Here is a 20,179-nt window from a genome sequence, read left to right on the forward strand (position 1 = left end):
CCCCTACCTGTTCCATTACCACATATATCCTTAAACACTGTCTAACCCCTCCCTGTTCCATTACCACATATATCCTTAAACACTGTCTAACCCCTACCTGTTCCATAACCACATATATCCTTAAACACTGTCTAACCCCTACCTGTTCCATTACCACATATATCCTTAAACACTGTCTAACCCCTCCCTGTTCCATTACCACATATATCCTTAAACACTGTCTAACCCCTACCTGTTCCATTACCACATATATCCTTAAACACTGTCTAACCCCTACCTGATCCATTACCACATATATCCTTAAACACTGTTTAACCCCTACCTGTTCCATTACCACATATATCCTTAAACACTGTCTAACCTCTCCCTGCTCCTGGCAGTATGCATACAAATGTCAAACACAAGAAGGGTTTACGACACCTGGGGACATGTTGAACCAGAAAAAGGCAGAGTTTGAATTTCTTATTTATTTGTCTCTTAATATTATGACTTCCTTATCTTTGATACCACCATGCATTTGGACAAGTTGGTTGTTATCAGACTCTACAGTGTGTGTGTGTGTGTGTGTGTGTGTGTGTGTGTGTGTGTGTGTGTGTGTGTGTGTGTGTGTGTGCTGTGAAACCTTCGATTTCCCTGAAAACACTTGACATGCGCTGAGAGGGGAGGGGGTTTCCGTCTCTCTCTCGTTCAGTTACTTCATCCTCTAACGGTCCGTCGCAGTGGGGAGCTTTTCTTCTCCGCTTTGAAAACCTTTCACCTGATTAACTTGTTTTATAGACACTTTAACCTCAGTTTCTTCCCTTACATTTATACTTTTATAACTTTATACCGTATGGACGCATTTTAATCACGGAAAATATAAGGTAAGGTAGGTCGACAATTTACTACAGTTTATGTTGACTTTAGGTTAGGTATATAATAATGAACAACCAGTTTACTACCGTTAATATTGTCTTTAGGTTACTGGTATATGATATTGATCTCATCTTGGTAAATGTTTAAAAAATATATATATATATATGTAAATTAGTTATTTGTTCTTAATTGTATAACCTATCACTCGATTTTGGAAAATTAGATGCTTTTACCTCCCCCCCCCCTCGCGTGGGGCACAGAAACGGCCAGCAGCGGCCCTGCGTGTATTGCTTATCAATAAAGACAGTTTAGTGTAGAGCAGAGGTCTTCAACAGGGAGTCCGCGACCCCTAGGGGGTCCGCGGTGGTACTGCAAGGAGGTCGCGAAAGTTTTGTTTGATCACACATTTTTTTCATATTCCCCCCGCAATTTTTTCCACAAATTGAAATGTCTTTAAATACACATTAACATGAATCCAACACACTAGCCTTGTTTACATGGACAGTTTTGATCCGATTTCTAATCGGAATAGTTCTATTTATATCATGGGATCCGAATGTACTTAAAGGAGCATTTCACCGGTGGAGGCATGAATATGTATTGAAATTGGGTCCTATATGTAGTCGAATAATAAAATAAAATTCTAATTTGGTGCAGTCTTGACCAAGAAAAGGCAGAAAGTGACTTTTTGGCGCTTGTGGATTGAAGACAACAACTCCCACCATGCACAGCTTCGCTGGCGGCCACTCCCGCTGATCATCTCCGCCTATCGGACACCTCCTTGTTCCATCTACTAATGGAACAAATCAGCGTGGAGCTTGACCCGACGTCACTGGCAGAGAGTAGTGACGCTTGCACAGAAGCATACGGCCGACATCTTTCTTTATTCTGGGTGGAAATAGTAACATAGTTACGCAATTAAATGCGTTTATGTAAACATTTTTAACGAGAAATGTGCATTTTAATTTCATAATGTTCGCTCGTTGAATGTGAAGGATGTTTGGTTTGATAGTTATGACGAAGAGGGAACGCTCCATTCACTTGCATGGACAGCGTCTCTGGTTGCTAAGCAACCTCAACGTCTTGGCGGACTATCTGCTGATCAACACTACGAATGCTGGAAACACACCAGACACACCATGTGAAGTTATTTAACCCGATTATTGTTATTTATTTAATCTATTTAATCTAACCCGATCAAAACTCTATCATGCACCCAAATACGGCGGCGTTTGGGTTTCCTTCCTGGGACTCCTAAATCCAGCGCAGCCACAGGCGCGTTGGCGCGTTGAACCATTTTTGTGACACACAATGATCAAGCTTCAAGTTAGGCACGTTACGCGCGTTTGGTGTGGCCGTAGCCCGTGTCCACCAAAAGCGTTTATTTATGCGGTTTCACCCAAAAAATCGGCTTCGTGTGGACGGGGCCAAGAAGGCGAACACACGTCACCAAGACGGGGAGACAGCGCCAGGCGTCTTACGCCACTATCTGCCAATGGATCGTGGATGCCTGGGCTGATATAACAGTCTCAACTGTGGTCTAAGCTTTCACGAAGGCAGGAATAATCACTGAACTGCCAGGCAACAGCAGCGACACTGACTCGGATAATGACGAGAGGGATCCGGGCATGTTGGATGCCGTACTCGCCCAACTGTTCAATTCGGACACACAAGAATTCGAGGGATTCGTAGACGGGGAATGAACTGAAAAAGGGAGCTTATTGTTAAGAGATATTGATATTGATCAGATATTGATGAGATATTGTTTATATGCATATTAACGTTTGAACATCGTTACCATGGGAGTGACTGGAGTTGTCAGAACGCTTAATAAAGTTTGACTTCATCTGACTGTTTTGTGGACATTCCCTTTAGCACAGCTCGGTCTAGTCTATGCATAACGCAACCCCAGTCAAACGTTTGACTGCAGTATCTTCTATTCTATGCGCCTTTATAATCCGGTGCGCCCTATACATGAAAACAGTTCTAAAATAGGCCATTCATTAAAGGTGCGCCTTATAATCCGGTGTGCCTTATAGTGCGGAAAATACGGTAGTCCTCATTTGTATTTCTTTCGAAATGGTGAACTTCTATGTCAGATCCAGTACCCTCCGCCAATGTACTTCAGTTTTATCAACAGCCTCTGTTATCTTAGCTTCAGACGCTGTGGATGTTAGTTTCTGCTGGTGCAAGTCCCACCCAATGGCACTGCTCTAATAGGTCTGTAGCGTCAGTGGGTCCCATGCTAGACCATTCAAAAATATGCGGGGGGTTCTAAAAATACAAAGCTTATGTGAAATGGGTGAAGTTGCCCTTTAAGGCATTTCCAAAAGTGGTAAGCGTACGTTTGTATGTCTCTCGCGAACACCTGACACATTTGGACTGGCTGCGACATTCTTATGCATTTGATTTTAATGAAAAAAAAAGACACTAACAGACATCACTAATTTTCGTTTTTTCCACATTTCTTTTCTAAAATGAAATTAATAGCTTTTATGCATGATTACATGCAATTGACAGACATTGTTGATCTTGGCAGGTATCAGTTTATTAGGTTATGTTATGTTTATGAATGGCAGTTGCATGGCCACCCTACTAACTGTACCTTGCACATGTTTAAAATAAAAACATGAATATATGAACCTGTGTATTATTTGAATATCTTAGTATTGAGTGCAAAATAACAAGGTACATTTATATATGGCACTATAGGACCAGTTTAATATAAAACACCATTTTATACAATATATAAGTAGGGGGTCCTTGGCCTGGAAAACGTTGAAGACCCCTGCTGTAGAGAATACAACGTCAGTTCATGTTTCACTGCTTTTCTGACCCGTGTGGTAAATTGAACACTGCGTTCAATATTCAAGTGATTCGTTTGTCTTGATGCTACTCCAAATTAAAAGAAGGACGTGACAGAAGTCCTTTCAATGTGCTGATATATAAAAAAGTTGATTATTTGTGCGTATTGACTGGTTATTTACAGTTTTATAGATCCACCTTGTAGCATGTTGCTGGACTGTATCACTTTCACAGGGGGGTTCCTGTGGATCTAGACTCGATTCCTATGGCTTAAACCACAGTCATGGAGGGAGAGAAAAAGACTTGTTGGTCATAAGAGGATACCCTATCGATGTGTTGAGCATCACCAGTTGATTTACGGTATATGGAATCTGTGGTTCAGTAAAATGACAGAATTCAGACTTTGTTCCAGTGGAGAAATTATTCTAACGCGCTTTACATTTTAATTGTACCACAATGCATTTTAAGTCTATTGTATATCTTTTTTGTGTTGTAGTTTAAGCACAGTTACAGTCTCCAAGGTGTTTAATTATTCATCTGTCATCTGCTGTACACATCTGTAGTGTAGTGAGGGCAGTGTGGTTATGTTGTTGGTTTCATATTGATGGTCTATGACGTCCATAATGCTTTAGTGTGACGCAGTCACAATGATTTTCTCTCTCAATAAACAGCTAAAGTTCAAAAGGCAAATGAAGTGATGGATGAGTTGTGTTTGTGTCCAGGTCTCCAGTCTACTATGGATGAGGAGAGAGAGGAGGGGGGTCCTACCTCTAAGACCGCTCTGTCTGGGGAACATGGCCGCCGGAGCAAAGCTAAGAGGTAAGAAGAGGATCTCTCTGTCTGTGACTGTTGTCCATCTCAGAGCTCAGCAGTGATACATCATGTCTCCATCATTAGTCTGAGTATAAGTTGTGACATATACGACATATCCTGACATTGGACATCCTGAAAAAGACTACCCCTGAGGTTGTATTTTAGCAGACGGAAATGTTAATTACCTTATATGTGAATGAGCAGTAGAATGTCGGTATTTCACACCATTCGAGTGGAAGTGTTACATGTTGAGTTGAACCCTAAACGATAATCAGCCTGTTGCCTTTTGTTCGCTGAATGGTTTAAAAATAGTTTAATGTTGGCACTGCTTTTCAGAGTCATTTGTGTCGAACGCTAAATGATAGGTCTTATAGTAACCCTAAAAGTACACATCATACAATAAATTACAATACATGAGTTCACAGCTGCACACGTACATAGAAAATGTTTTTTTTATTATTATGTTACGCCTTCCCTGCTGTGGGCTCTCAGACCGTAGTCGAGGAGCACAGGGGAGACGTTCCCTCCAGGGCCGATGTTCTCTCGGGGGGAACACCCTTCACTTTGACCGGCAGTGGGTCTGCTTAGAGGTCGGATTATGGTCGGAAAGAAGCGGCCACCGATTCTTCCCAGGCTTGGTACTTTATTCTTAGTTTCACTAACTTCACAGTACACGTTTGCACAGACACAACCGGACTCGTTCATTACTTCACTAGACTGACACACGCTGCCACTCGCTCTCCTCACTCGTCCACTCACACACAAATACTGCCATTCCCGCGCACACACACACGCTACTCTCGTTACAATTATTATTGACAACAGTTAGCTGAACATTAAAGGGTCCCGGTCTTCCATTCCCTGTTTTCTCAGTTAATCACAGAAATCAACTACATTTGTCCCAGTGTTTGTTTCATGTGAAATGAAACATAAAATATGTCTGAGCGACAACGATGTCCGGATATCGGGCATCAAGTATGAATAAGTGTGAATGACCCCCATGGTTGAACCTCCTAATGTGCAAATGCAGAGAAAAGACGGAGGACATGTGTGAAAACGGCTAATAACTTCATTTTCTGCCTGTCGATATGTTTCCTTTTCAATAATCTGAGAAAGAGAAGTGAGAAAGAAGTGAGGATTTATCTTTATATCATAAAGATACAGCTTCTATCAAACGTCCATAAATCCTGGTTCTTGTTTTTCTAAAAGAGTCCAGCAGGAGAGAGCAGACTCCCCTGGACCCAGCTGTGTCTCCATGCAGAGTGACTGCTCTATGGATAAACCTGAGAACTTTGAAGAGGGAAATCACCAACCTTCTAAGAAAAGGTGAGGATTCAGCCAATACATCAGGGCTGTTCAACTGGCGGCCCGCGGATCATCTTGATCCGGCCCGCCGATCATTAATCAGAACATAACAACGTCCGATCACAGGACCACTTGGTGCTGGATTGATTCATGGCTGAGGCCGTTTATTCTGCTGCTTGAATCGTATGAATTTGAATCGTTTTCTATGTTAGCTAGACGCATTGTGAATCAACACTCACAGTATGAAGGGTACTAAGTGTGTTTTTATGTCAACATGTTAGTGTTTAAATGCCATTCTAGCTGCTTTCACTCATAGACGTACAGCCCGCTATTAGCCCGCTATTCTCCCGACGGGCCGTGTATGTAAACGACATATCCTGACATTGGACATCCTGAAAAAAGACTACCCCTGAGGTTGGATTTTAGCCGGCGGAAATGTTAATTACCTTATATGTAAATGAGCAGTACAATGTCGGCATTTCACACCATTTGAGTGGGCGTGTTGCATGTTGAGTGGCACCCTAAACGATAATCAGCCTGTTGCCTTTTGTTCGCTGAATGGTTTAAAAATAGTTTAATGTTGGCACTGCTTTTCAGAGTCATTTGTGGTGAATGCTAAATGATAGTTCTTATAGTAATCCTAAAAGTACACATCATGCAATAAATTACAATACATGAGTTCACAGCTGCACGCGTATATAGAATTTTTTTTTTATTATTATGTTAAACCTTTCCTGCTGTGGGCTCTCAGACCGCAGTCGAGGAGCACAGGGGAGACGTTCCCTCCTGGCCGATGTTCTCTCGGGGGGAACACCCTTCACTTTGACCGGCAGTGGGTCTGCTTAGAGGTCGGAATATGGTCGGAATGAAGCGGCCACCGATTCTTGACAGGCTGGGTACTTTATTCTTAGTTTCACTAACTTTACAGTACACGTTTGCACACAACCAGACTCGTTTATTACCTCACTAGACACGCCAGTGCTCGCTCTCCTCGCTCGTCCACTCACACACAGATACTGCCATTCCCGCGCACACACACACGCTACTCTCGTTACAATTATAATTACCAGTTAGCTGAACATTATAGGGTCCCGGCCTTCCATCCCCTGTTTTCACAGTTAATCACAGAAATCAACTACATTTTCCCAGTGTTTGTTACATGTGAAATTACGGAGGACAGGTGTTAAAACGGCTAATAACTTCATTTTAAGCCTGTCCATATATTGCAGTTTCAATAATCTGAGAAAGATTATTGAATATTTTGATTATTGTTTTTCAGAAGGAGGCAGGAGAGAGCAGACTTCCCTGGACCCAGCTGTGTCTCCATGAAGAGTGACTGGTCTATGGATATACCTCCTCGGCTTAAAGATGGACGGCCCTCCAGAGAGGAGAGGTAGGGGTTTCAAACAGACGATAAAAGAGACAAGTTGGTTGTTACCAGACTCTACTGATAGTGATGTTTACAAGTCAGGGGACATAAAAGTGTGTGTGTGTGTGTGTGTGTGTGTGTGTGTGTGCGTGCGTGCGTGCGTGCGTGTGTGTGTGTGTGTGTGTGTGTGTGTGTGTGTGTGTGTGTGTGCGTGTGTGTTTGTGTGATGGACGCGTGTGCATGCGCGTCCATCATGGTGTGTGTGTGTGTGTGTGTGTGTGTGTGTGTGTGTGTTCTCCACAGACACCAGGAGAGGTCAAAGGTCACCAGTGCTCAGTCCGTACAGCAGCATCTACCAGAGCTGGAGACGAACCAGGAGGAACTGGCCGACACACTGGGGGACGGTAAGAGACTCTTACTTTGAAGACAGAGGAGACTATTATTTTGAAGGGCAGAAGAGACTCTTACTTTGAAGACAGGTGTTTCGGCAGCTTGTCCTACCTTCTTTCAAGACGCCGCGCGAGCCCAGGCAAGGGGGTATTTCAGACGCACGATCCAGTTCAATCAAACAAAATCTAATTACAACGAAAATAGGATCACTTGTCCTACTAATTATAACAAAAAATATATTATCCTCAGGTGTATGCGGGTTTCAGTGTAAATGCAAACGAAAAGGTTATACTCAAGCATGTATCTTTGAATATAATTCGTATAGGCTACTTATTTGTGTTTGCATTCGTGTTTGTATTCGTCGTATAAAAGCGATATCGTTCCCGACTGTGGCTGGCGTTTCCCTAATGCGGCCCCCTAACGGGCCTCACATCCTGTCTACCTTTATTGGGCTCCAGGAGGCATCTCAAACCAACATAAACAGGGCCAGCAGGGGGAGGTAATTCTCAATAAAAAAAACTAGAAATAAAGTGGCCCTAACAACAGAAGAACAGTATGAGACTCTTATTTGTTCTCTTCAGACTAAATGACATTTAACTTCAATGTGAAGAAATCTTTCCTCTTGGGGGTTAAATGGTTTGATCCACATACAGTATGTAGGGTTATTGTGTTTGTGTCAGGTTAAATGGTTTGATCCAGATATGAAGGGCTATTGTGGGGTATCAGGTTAAATGGTTTGATCCACATACAGTACTAGGGTTATTGTGGGGTATCAGGTTAAATGGTTTAGTCCAGATATGAAGGGTTATTGTGGGGTATCAGGTTTAATGGTTTAGTCTAGATATGAAGGGTTATTGCGGTGGTGTCAGGTTAAATGGTTTGATCCAGATATGAAGGGCTATTGTGGGGTATCAGGTTAAATGGTTTGATCCACATACAGTACTAGGGTTATTGTGGGGTATCAGGTTAAATGGTTTAGTCCAGATATGAAGGGTTATTGTGGGGTATCAGGTTTAATGGTTTAGTCTAGATATGAAGGGTTATTGCGGTGGTGTCAGGTTAAATGGTTTGATCCAGATATGTAGGGTTGTTGTGGTGGTATCAGGTTAAATGGTTTGATCCAGATATGTAGGGTTGTTGTGGGGGTATCAAGTTAAATGGTTTGATACAGATATGTAGGGTTGTTGTGGGGGTATCAAGTTAAATGGTATGATCCAGATATCTAGGGTTATTGGGGGTCTATCAGGTTAAAGAATGTTAAACATTATACTGCAGATCAACAGCAGAATAACGCAGTAGAATAGATGCCACACTATCTTGTTTTAAAAGCAGAAGTCACTTTAGACTCACTATCATTATCACTATCATTAGACCAATCACACTGCTATGGAAATAATATTCCTGAACATTTTGGATCTGTAACAAGCAGTCCTTAAACTAATAATTTAAGTTGATAATAAGGAAATATTGACCTGTATGTTACCATCCACTAACTTATGTACTCTGTTGTTTTCTCATTTAGGATTTAATGCTGTCGAGTGCCAACATAAAATCAAGTCTCGTTTGACGAAGAAGTTCAGGTGTGTGTTTGAGGGAATCGATAAAGCAGGACAGCCAACAAATCTGAATGACTTCTACACAGAGATTTTCATCACAGAGAGAGACAGTGGAGAGGTCAACAAGGAACATGAGGTCAGACTGATTGAAACAGCTTCCAGAAAACCAGCCAAGGAAGGAACACCAATCAGATGTGAGGACATCTTTAAACCCTTACCTGGACAAGATAAACCAATCAGGACAATAATGACAACAGGAGTGGCCGGCATTGGTAAAACCGTCTTAACACACAAGTTCACTCTGGACTGGGCTGAAGGCAAAACCAATCACGACATAAACTTCACATTTCTCCTCACTTTCAGAGAGCTGAATTTACTGAAAGAGAAAGAGTTTAGCTTGGTGGAACTTCTTCATCACTTCTTTATTGAGACCAAAGAAGCAGGAATCTGCAGATACGACTGGTTCCAAGTTGTCTTCATCTTGGATGGACTGGATGAGTGTCGACTTCCTCTGGACTTCCAGAGGAACCAAACCTGGACTGATGTCACAAAGTCCACCTCGGTGGACGTGCTGCTGACAAACCTCATCAGGGGCGACCTGCTTCCCTCCGCTCGCATCTGGATAACCACACGCCCTGCGGCAGCCAATCAGATCCCTGCTGAGTGTGTGGACATGGTGACAGAGGTGAGGGGGTTCACCGACCAACAGAAGGAGGAGTACTTCAGGAAGAGATTCAGAGAGGAGACGCTGGCCAGAACAATCATCTCCCACGTCAAGAAATCACGAAGCCTCCACATCATGTGTCACATCCCAGTCTTCTGTTGGATCACTGCTACAGTTCTGGAGGACTTCTTCAAAACATCCCAGAAAGTAGAAGAGATGCCCAAGACCGTAACTCAGATGTACAGCCACTTCCTGAGGATTCAGTCCTTACAGGGGGACAGGAAGTATCATGGAAGAGCTGAAACAGATCCAGACTGGAGTTCAAAGAGCAAGGAAATATTTTTTTCTCTGGGAAAGCTGGCTTTTAACCAGCTGGAGAAAGGCAACCTGATCTTCTACGAGGCAGACCTGGCAGAGTGTGACATCGATATCAGAGCAGCCTCAGTGTACTCAGGAGTGTTCACCGAGATCTTTAAAGAGGAGTGTACGCTGTACCAGGACAAGGTGTTCTGCTTTGTCCATCTGAGCATCCAGGAGTTTCTGGCTGCCCTTTATGTCTTCTGGTCCTTCATCAACACTGGGGACAATCTGCTCTCAGAAGAGCAATCACAGGCCAGTAAATTTGAACTTGTCCTCTACAAGAGTGCTGTGGACAAGGCCTTACAGAGTGAGAACGGACACCTGGACTTGTTCCTCCGCTTCCTCCTGGGCCTCTCTCTGGGGACCAATCAGATTCTTCTACGAGGTCTGCTGGGAAAGACAGGAAGTAGATCACTGACCCTTCGGATTAAACAAAGTCTGTTGGGACAAACAGGAAGGGGCTCACAGACCAATGAGAAAACAGTGTCTTACATCAAGGAGAAGCTAGAGGAAGATATCTCTCCAGAAAGAAGCATTAATCTGTTCCACTGTCTTAATGAGCTGAACGATCGTTCGCTAGTGGAGGAGATCCAACAGTCCCTGACATCAGGAACACTCTCTAAAGGACCTCTCTCTCCTGCTCAGTGGGCAGCTCTGGTCTTCATCTTACTGTCATCAGAAGAGGAGCTGGACGTGTTTGACCTGAAGAAATACAAAGCTTCAGAGGAGGGTCTTCTGAGGCTGCTGCCAGTGTTCAAAGCCTCCAAAACGTATCTGTAAGTATTATTACAATACAAACAACACTCAATACATAATACTAGAATATGTAAATTGTTATGCCGCGTTCACACCAAAGACACATTTGTCGCCCGTTCGCGTTGTCGCCCAAGTTTTGTCACGGGTCAAATCATAATCTGTCGCTGTGCAAGTTTTGTCACGCGAATTTGCCGCGCCACATCTTTTGCCCGCCAACTGTGCTTCATGCCAATTCATTCTCAACCATGGCCGAGATTAGATTGGATTAGATTCACTTTATTGTCATTGCACAGTAACAGGTTACAATTAAACGAAATGTAGGTGGGTCTAACCAGAGTGCAAACATCAGTTTGAACAACATGTATAAATATATTTACAGCATAATATCTGTGCAGCAAAAGTTAATTACAACAGTTATAAAGTAAAGTGCAGGTAGTGCAGAAAAGTGTGATTTAGCAGTAGGGACTAGGCAGTATGAGATATGGATGGGTATTATGTAAGCAGTCTGACAGCTGATGGGAAGAAGCTGTTTTTAGTCCTGTTAGTTTTGCCTGGGAGGCTGCGGTAGCGTGCCCCAGAGCGGTTGCCACGTTGAAGGGTAAACAGTCCATGGTTGGGGTGAGAGGTGTCCTTTATGATGTTGCGTGCTTTTCGGAGGCACCTCTTCTCGTATATTGAGGTAATGGTAGGGAGTGTGGTCTTGGCGATGCGTTGGGCGATCTAACCACCATTGCAAGTCTTAACCTGTTGTGGAAGAGGGAGGGACGTCGGAGAACCCAAAAACAGTCTATTCATAATATTGAAATGACCACGAAAGAGGGAGTGATTGATGTATTGATTAGACAGCGATTTATTAGATAGATAAACCATTGGAACACACAAGACCAGTAACCATAGCAACGCCGGTAAACAAACCCCGCGAAGCCCAATCCCTGCGAGAGCTCCCCGCGCTACGGCCATCCGGAGGTGCACAGTGCTTTTGGCCATGATATTATATATACAATTATATTATATGATATACTATTATCTATAGAGCCCCGGGAGTCGCAAACGGCAACAATCACTTTCTCCTCCATGCTGCGGTTCAACCCGGACTGCACTGCAGGGAACGGCAGGCCGGTTCTCTAACAAAATTTATAACAATAATTGTATCATACTATACAGAAAACTAGTATATAAAAGGTGTAATAAAATACAAATCGTATCTGTACGTTCACTAATAACTAGTGCTGTCCGTTTAACGCGTTATTAACGGCGTTAACGCAAACCAATTTTAACGACGTAAATTTTTTTATTGCGCGATTAATGCTCTTTTGGCTTGCCAAACGTTGTCGTTTTTCACCTGCTGTCAAGCAATAACTAGTCACGTTAGAAAGTCTACAACACCATACCGGATCTAGCTACACCGGGAAAAAAAACAACAAGCACCCTGCACGAGCTTGTTGGGGCAAGCATGGATACGGAGCAGATGAAAAACTCTTTAAAAGTGTGTGATTGTATTTGTGTGTCACTTTGTTCGAGCCTGCACGAGAGTTCCACGCTGTTACGTCTTTCTGACCAATCGCAGTTCAAGGCCCACCTGGGTTGTACCACTTTGGGAGGGGCCGCTCAGTTACTCCCCTCTAGACAAAATAGACTTGGTTGCGACATTGACAGTTTGTTGCGTCTGTTGAGTGAGAGGTTGCGGCGGCACAGCTCAGGCTGCCAGACGGCGCTGCAAGGAACTTTTATAAATGCAATATTGTTATCCCGCAGTAATCAGCCCGACAGCCCCGTAACGTTAACGGCCAGCCGGTAATTCTCCCGACTCTCCTGATTACCACTCCGCCACCGTGTGTGTGTGTGTAGTGATAGCCTGGTAATGTGTATAGGCCTACGTACGGTAGGAATATTCATACTGATTTAAATAATAAATGTTATAGTATTTCCCATCTTTGTTGAGCAAGAGTTTTGTTCGAAAGTTCAGTGATTGAAACAAATAAAAGCCTGGGCTATTGAAGTTTTATGGTAGGCCTACCACTGTCATGCACCTACCCGATGTCAAGTGGACCGGGTTGAATTCACTGCGGGTCTCTCTTCTTACTGTCCTTCTCAACACTCTCTGATCTCACTAAAAGGCTAGCAGCACAAAATCAATGGATGTTTAGAATAGAAAAAAAATGTGCGATCAATCGCGAGTTAACTATGTCATTAATGCGATTAATCACGATTAAATATTTTAATCGTTTGACAGTAGGGCTGGCCCGAATTATTCGAATATTCGAATACTCGTTCGGAAAATTTGTATTCGAAGCTTAAAGTCACTATTCGGATATTGGTTTTCTTTTTTTTTTTTTGCTAAACAATTTTTTTTGCAAGAAGCTAGAAGAACTGCAATATAATGTCAGCAAATAATATAAGATTTGGGATATAAAAGTTAGTAATATTGTAGTAGTAGTAGTAGTAGTAGTAGTAGTATATTGCTAATTTAGGAGGATATTACATCACTAAGTGTCACAACTTGCGCATCCATCTCCTCACCTCCGAGCCCACTTACATTACTTACATTGAACGAGCTGGTTCAAAATGCCCCAAAAATCTTCCATTTGGGAACGTTTTAAATTGACCAATGATCGAAAGCATGCTCAGTGCCAAATTTGCAACAACAAATTGGCATTTCACGGAGGAACGACAAGTTTGATGAATCACCTCAAATATGTAAGTAGCCTATTATGCAGACATAGAACTATTTGTTGACACAGCCTTGGAAGAAACATTTAATAGCTTGATAATAAGAAAACTATCAGAGCCCGAGCTACTGTACAGGACACCACACGTGTGTAGGTTAATAAATTATTAAATAACTTTTGATCCGTAAGTAGTAAAAACATGCCGTTGTCGGCTTCGGGAAGCTGACGGCCGTGCGGTTCCGATGCTGCCATTGGTGCGATTGTTGTCCTTACAGAAGCTTTTTTATCCAGCCTGGAACTTGTGCTTATTTTCGGGGTCTTTATGCAATAAATAAACCCACCCTTAGATCCAAGAATGATAGTCTCTATGTCCTTTATTAATACATGTTTGATAGTTTCGGTTTCAATACCCGGTCAATATAATGGATATAATATGGACACATAAGTCAATCACAATTCGGTATTTGTTGTGGATTTATTGTACAAATTCCCCGAAAAGATGCGCGTTCCAGGATGAATTGAAAAGCTCCCGTAAGGGCTGAGATGGCAGAAAGGACAGCTGTTCGCTTCCACGGGGAAAAAGTAAGGAACTTCAACTTACTTAGGCCTCCTAATTAAAGTTCATACGCTATTAAATCTTCAACTAAATGTGCAGATACTGTCAAAATCGGTTCTAGGGAGTATAGGGATTATTATTATTATTATAATATATATTTATATATATTTTTTTCTGGAACGAGTATTCGAATACTCGCTCGGAAAAACCGACGAGTATTCAAAGCCTGAAAAATGGTATTCGGGCCAGCCCTACCTGACAGCACTACTAATAACATGCATAACAATACACATAATTTACGTAAAACTAGAAAATAAAAGTTGGAATAACATCGAAAACTTCTCTGTACGTTCAGTGATAACGTATTATATCATACACAACAGAAAACAATTAATACTACGATATAAAAGCAGTATTGATACATTACTTAATATACACCCCAATCATAACAATCCTTATAAAAATATATCATAATAAATGTAATCATCCAATGTTTTAAACATTAGTTAAACTAAAAGAAAAAGAGTTTGTAAGAACTTGGCATTTTTATGGACAATTTCCGGAGTTTTATTTATTTGACCTTTAAATAACTCATATTTTGAGGATCTGCTGTACAGACATTTAGTCAAAATAATAAAACATATCTAATAAAAAATTACAAATAAAACAGTTCCTAACATGTTCTGTTTATTGCGTGAAGGCTGACTGCCTGTCAGCTGTCAGAGAGATGCTGTGAAGATCTGGCCTCAGTTCTCAGCTCCAACTCCTCTAGTCTGAGAGAACTGGACCTGAGTACCAACGCTCTACAGGACTCAGGAGTGAAGCTGCTCTCTGCTGGACTGGGGAGTCCACACTGTACACTGGAAACTCTCAGGTCAGTCTTACTCAATGGTCAAACAGCTCCATCAGAGGAAGTTAACAGGTCTACATAAGTAAAATATGTCCTATCAGGCTCAAGACATTTCTACTGGTGCCAATTACTTTTTTATTTTGTGGCACCCTAACAAATGTGTGAAAAGATTCACTCACCTTTAATAAGTTGTTAATGTTTTGATTGAATAGGGGGTCTTTTTCTGTTTTTAATGCCAGCGCCTCGACATCTCTTTCCTCACCAACCAACTCTTCATCCTCTTCCTCCTCCTCCTCCTCCTCCTCCTCCTCCTCCTCCTCCTCCTCCTCCTCCTCATCCTCCTCCTCAATCAAATACCTACTAATAATAACCAGCTGCTGATTGGATAATATACTCCAATAAGGATTCATCTTCTTCTCTGGGTCATCCAGAATAGTGCATTTCTTCACATGCTCTTGAATAGCGCTAGTGCTGCTGTGACATTCCATTCAAACTTTGCACAAATTACAAATCTGTGTATTAGTTTTCTGATCAAAGCAGAATGTCTTCATGGGAACTTAAGTGGGTCGTTTTTCCTAAGAGAGTGATCACACCGGCGCCCCAATACAGTCACGCTTTAACTCAGCACTGAACTAAACCTTGGCAGTCTGCGTGCATCGCAGCGCCATTACCTCATCTTATCATACACAAGACCTCCATCTCACTCTATTTGTGTTGCCATGGGAGTAAAAGGTGTACGTTGGATTCAGTTTGTTAATGATGGTATAAGGTGTATGTTTTATTACATTCCTATTCTACTCTGAACCATGTAGTCAGACAGTAAGGTGTACTTTAGAGTTGTTTAGTGAAGTTAAATAATGTATTCTTCTTATTTTCACGGACATTTTCAGGAGTTATATAAAAACTTTAGTTATCTGACCTCGTAGTAAGTCATATTTTGAAGATCTACTGTGTTGACTTTTAGTTAAACTAATCAAACATTCTTATGACAAATTTCAAATAAAAAAATAATCACAGTTCCTAACATGTAGTGTATTTTGTTTGTACGCAGGCTTAATGGCTGTCATCTGTCCGAAACATGCTGTGAAGCTCTGGCCTCAGTTCTCAGCTCCAACTCCTCTAGTCTGAGAGAGCTGGACCTGAGTACCAATGATCTGAAGGATTCAGGAGTGAAGCTGCTCTCTGCTGGACTGGGGAGTCCACACTGTACACTGGAAACACTCAGGTCAGTTTTACCCAATGGTCAAACAGTTACACCACAAGTTCTACATCAGAGGACAGTTATAAACCCAGCTTATAACTCAGTACCTGTGATGACCACATCAATTACTTTGTATCATTGGAGATGTAGCACCTTGTTGTTTAGGTGGATATTCTAATACATCCATATGCCTGCAACCTTTCAATTATAGATATAAAATGAACTCAAAATATAATGCTATTGCCCCCCCTCTGTCCCCTGTATACGGGACAGTGATAGTTTAGAGCGGGGTGAAGTACAGGGGTTTTTTGGAGGGTCTTACCCCTAGCTGGACACCTCAGACCCCCTGAAAGCCTCAAAAGAAACATTTTGGAAGGTCTCTGGAAAGAATGATTTGAAACTCAATTGTCAAACAAAACGTGTTTTAAAGCTTACTATATCCAGAACTCATTATTTAAATAGCTAATTCTTTACTCACAAATCTGAAGAGGATACAGAATAACATTGTTATATTGTGTACCCAGTTAAGAGACAAACTCATTAAAGCTCTATTCATTATGAACTAATAAATAAGGAAAGCCAAGGATTAATACTTGTTAATTAATAGTTAGGTCCAGCTGTGTTTCAACAGCTGTAAGCAGTGGTGTAGTGGTTTATGGGAGAAGTGGGGATACTCTAAATGTCTTAAAGCGCCCTGTGTTATAAACAGTAACATTAAGAATACTCTTGCATCTTTAGTGCACCCATAGTGGGCCAGTAATGTTGGGACATTGTCACCTAACTTCTGCTGCTTGGCCAGGATTGACTTTGCATCAGTCCTGGTCCACAGACTATAGGGTGAGACCACTAAATTATTATGCATTCTGAGTGAACTATTGCTGATTCCTTAGTCCATCCACACATGGAAATAGGACAACTACTCTCACCGTGTAAGTAGTCTATCGGCCAGTCGTTTATTTAGTAAACTGTCTCTTGTACCGATGATGATGGCCAGAGTGCTGCCATTAGAAAATTAACATTATTTGTCAAAGGGGGTTTGCAAATATTACTGCAAGGTATTGTATGTTACTGATCTTAAATGTATTTAAAGTTTCACATGAATGCATTTTAAATTCTTCTAGATTAAGATGTTGTTGTGACAGGGACGCGGGAAGTCAGTCCGAGTGGGGGGTGCTGAGAGAGAGTCTATGTAATGACGTCATAATAAATGCTGCGCAACATCCAATGTTTACAGAGACGAAATGAAGGGTGACGTCACATTCAGGGCTCCGCTCTGATAAATACTCTTCTGGTGTGTAAAAAGACTAACTCTGCCAACTAGCCACTGTTATTCACAAACGTCAGCAAGTAAACAATGTGGAAATTAGAGTCAACTCGGCTGATACTGTGCTGAATTTCACACACTAACAACATGCCGACAAGCTGTTGCGGTCCGGGATTATACACAGCGTTATAACAAGGATTCAGGAGGTTATTTCTAAAGGTTTACAAAGGAAAGTGACAGTAAAAGAAAGTCTTCATTTTCATCCAGAGTTACGAGTTGTCTGATATGAGGAAAGTGACGATTTCTCTGTCAAGTGAACCGTCCGTCTTTGCTCTTTTTTTGCAAACCAGTTTACGTGCGGGATTCCAGAATCAAAACGATAACATTCAACGTGTCTATTAATATGGCCAGCAACATTTTACACCTGTTGTTTTGCACTACAACAGATGTTGAACACCAACATGCTTATGTAAAATCAGCATAGTACCATATTCAGCTATGGACAGATCACATACGGAATGCAGGGAATTGGATGTCCGGCTGGTGTTTTCATCGCGAAGTTTTGCCTTCTTGGGGCCAAAAAAATCTGAAAATACTTATTTTCTGTGACACATTGCACTTGTAACAAGCTTGACTTTCCGAATTTTCCCGTCGCGCACATAGCATTGTTCTGCGTTGTGCGTCATAGCCTACGTCAGCCTACACAGACAATGTCCTAAATAAAATGAAATGCTAATATGATAAATATAACAAAAACGGTTGATGTCAATAATTTCATGAAAAATCATGTTGTATGATAAAATTCTACTCTAAAAAAAAAAAGTATTGATTTGTTCAGAAAACTTTCTCTCTTGTAGTTACAGCCAGGGACCGCCAGGGGGGTGCTGCAGCACCCTAAGCACCCCCACTTCCCGCGTCCCTGTGTTGTGAGCACTGCTTCATAGAGCAGGTCTGAACATCGCTGACTGCTTTAATGAGTCACTTAAACCGTTAGAACGGAGCATGAATCACAGGAAGGCCTGGGCCTGTGATCTTTCATTTGTTTTCTGACATTAAAATGTCGTCACCTTTTTGATCTATAATCTAGATGGTAGTACAATCTAACCGAGTTTTAGGTAAAGGTGATACTCAAGTGAAATATAAAGAAGCCAAAAGTCCTGTGGTTGAGTGGACCTCGCTCCACAGCGGAATAGAGACTAGGGCTTGGGGCGCTACAATACTTAATAATCCATCCACACACACCTCGCCGCCGGTGTCCCTTCACTGGACCAGGAAGTGCTTCATAAAAGGACCGTCACCAAGGCAACGCCACTTGTGTTTGGAGTAGGACGTTCACAAACTGGTTGGCAGACTTGAAAAACACAGGATTTCACGTGTGTGTGTGTGTGTGTGTGTGTGTGTGTGTGTGTGTGTGTGTGTGTGTGTGTGTGTGTGTGTGTGTGTGTGTGTGTGTGTGTGTGTGTGTGTGTAGCTTGTCTGGCTGCCTGGTCACACAGGAAGGCTGTGCTTCTCTGGCCTCTGCTCTGAGCTCCAACCCCTGCCATCTGAGAGAGCTGGACCTGAGCTACAATCACCCAGGAGACTCTGGAGCTGCGCTGCTCTCTGCTGGACTGGAGGATCCACGCTGGAGACTGGACACTCTCAGGTATGGAGAGGACAGCTCACCACTGCTAGATGAAGTGGTTTGAAGAGGCAGCTGTAACTCATGCAGTGTAGAACGTTATGAGACTGCAGATGATGAAGGTGAATGTTTCAACATGCTGCTCTCACTTTGTTTCCCCCCCCAGTGTGGAGCACGGTGGAGTGTGGAGGCTGAAACCAGCTCTAAAGAAGTGTAAGTGTCTGTTTGATTCATCACATCACACACTCACTATTGAGATGGAAAGTCCATCCACACAGCAGGAAGTGAGGTCAGATCCTACTGGGAATGAAGATGATGGCTGACATCATGTATCTTACGTATATTAATACTGTCCACCATCACGAATCATGACGCTAACATCTGGGCTCAGGGGAGGGGGGGGGGGGGGGGGGTGAGATGGCGGACTGATGGGGGGGGGGGGGGGGGGGCCTGATGGGGAGGGGGGGGGGTGAGAGGGGGGCCTGATGGGGGGGGGGGGGTGAGAGGGGGGACTGATCGGGGGGGGGTGAGAGGGGGGACTGAGAGGGGGGCCTGATGGGGGGAGGGGGCTGAGGGGGGGCTGTTGGTGGGGGGGTGTGCGGGAGGGGGCTGAGGGGGGCGTTGAGTCGGAGGGGAGGAGGTGGTGCTGAGGAGGGGGAGGGGGGGGAGGGGGGGGGCGGGGGGGTGACGGTCCGGGTCCACTATTGTTACTACTATGTAACAATAGTGGAACTATAACATCACATGACCCCCCCCCCCCCCCCCCCCCCCCCCCACAGAACAGTACCAGTGATGATGATGATGATGATGATGATGATGAAGAGCGGTTCAGCAGCTCATTATGTCTGGTTCTCCCTCAGATGCCTGTGACCTCACACTGGACCCCAACACGGCCTACAGAGAACTCTCTCTGTCTGAGGACAACAGGAAGGTGACGTGGGTTGGAGGGGACCAGTCGTATCCGGATCACCCAGAGAGATTTGACTCCTGGTCCCAGGTGTTGGGAGGAGAGGCTCTGACTGGCCGCTGTTACTGGGAGGTAGAGAGGGAAGGATGGGTTGATATAGGAGTGACATACAGAGGAATCACAAGGAGAGGAGGGGATGGTGACAGCAGGCTTGGAGAGAACAACAAGTCCTGGAGTC

The 20,179-nt window shown here is 43.0% G+C and overlaps 1 protein-coding gene across 1 annotated transcript; it reads left to right on the forward strand.

The window, feature by feature from the left end:
* Positions 1–640: 640 nt before the first annotated feature.
* On the forward strand, positions 641–19,231 carry LOC115541422 (NLR family CARD domain-containing protein 3-like). Its single transcript, XM_030353149.1, has 8 exons — positions 641–863; positions 4,383–4,479; positions 5,683–5,799; positions 7,058–7,171; positions 7,451–7,551; positions 9,060–10,893; positions 14,799–14,972; positions 18,885–19,231. Exons 2-8 carry the CDS (start codon positions 4,397–4,399, stop codon positions 19,099–19,101), a joined length of 2,640 nt encoding a protein of 879 aa, XP_030209009.1. The 5' UTR covers positions 641–863; positions 4,383–4,396; the 3' UTR covers positions 19,102–19,231.
* Positions 19,232–20,179: the final 948 nt, after the last annotated feature.

The sequence above is a fragment of the Gadus morhua genome, chromosome 4, assembly GCF_902167405.1.
Source record: "Gadus morhua chromosome 4, gadMor3.0, whole genome shotgun sequence".
Classification (NCBI taxonomy): Eukaryota; Metazoa; Chordata; class Actinopteri; order Gadiformes; family Gadidae; genus Gadus; species Gadus morhua.

Coding starts and splice junctions, on each gene's coding strand:
- LOC115541422 (XM_030353149.1), top strand. CDS start 4,397: ATGGATGAGGAGAGAGAGGAGGGGGGTCCTACCTCTAAGACCGCTCTG. Junction 4,480..5,682: donor CGCCGGAGCAAAGCTAAGAG/GTAAGAAGAGGA, acceptor TTTTTCTAAAAG/AGTCCAGCAGGAGAGAGCAG. Junction 7,552..9,059: donor GGCCGACACACTGGGGGACG/GTAAGAGACTCT, acceptor TTTCTCATTTAG/GATTTAATGCTGTCGAGTGC.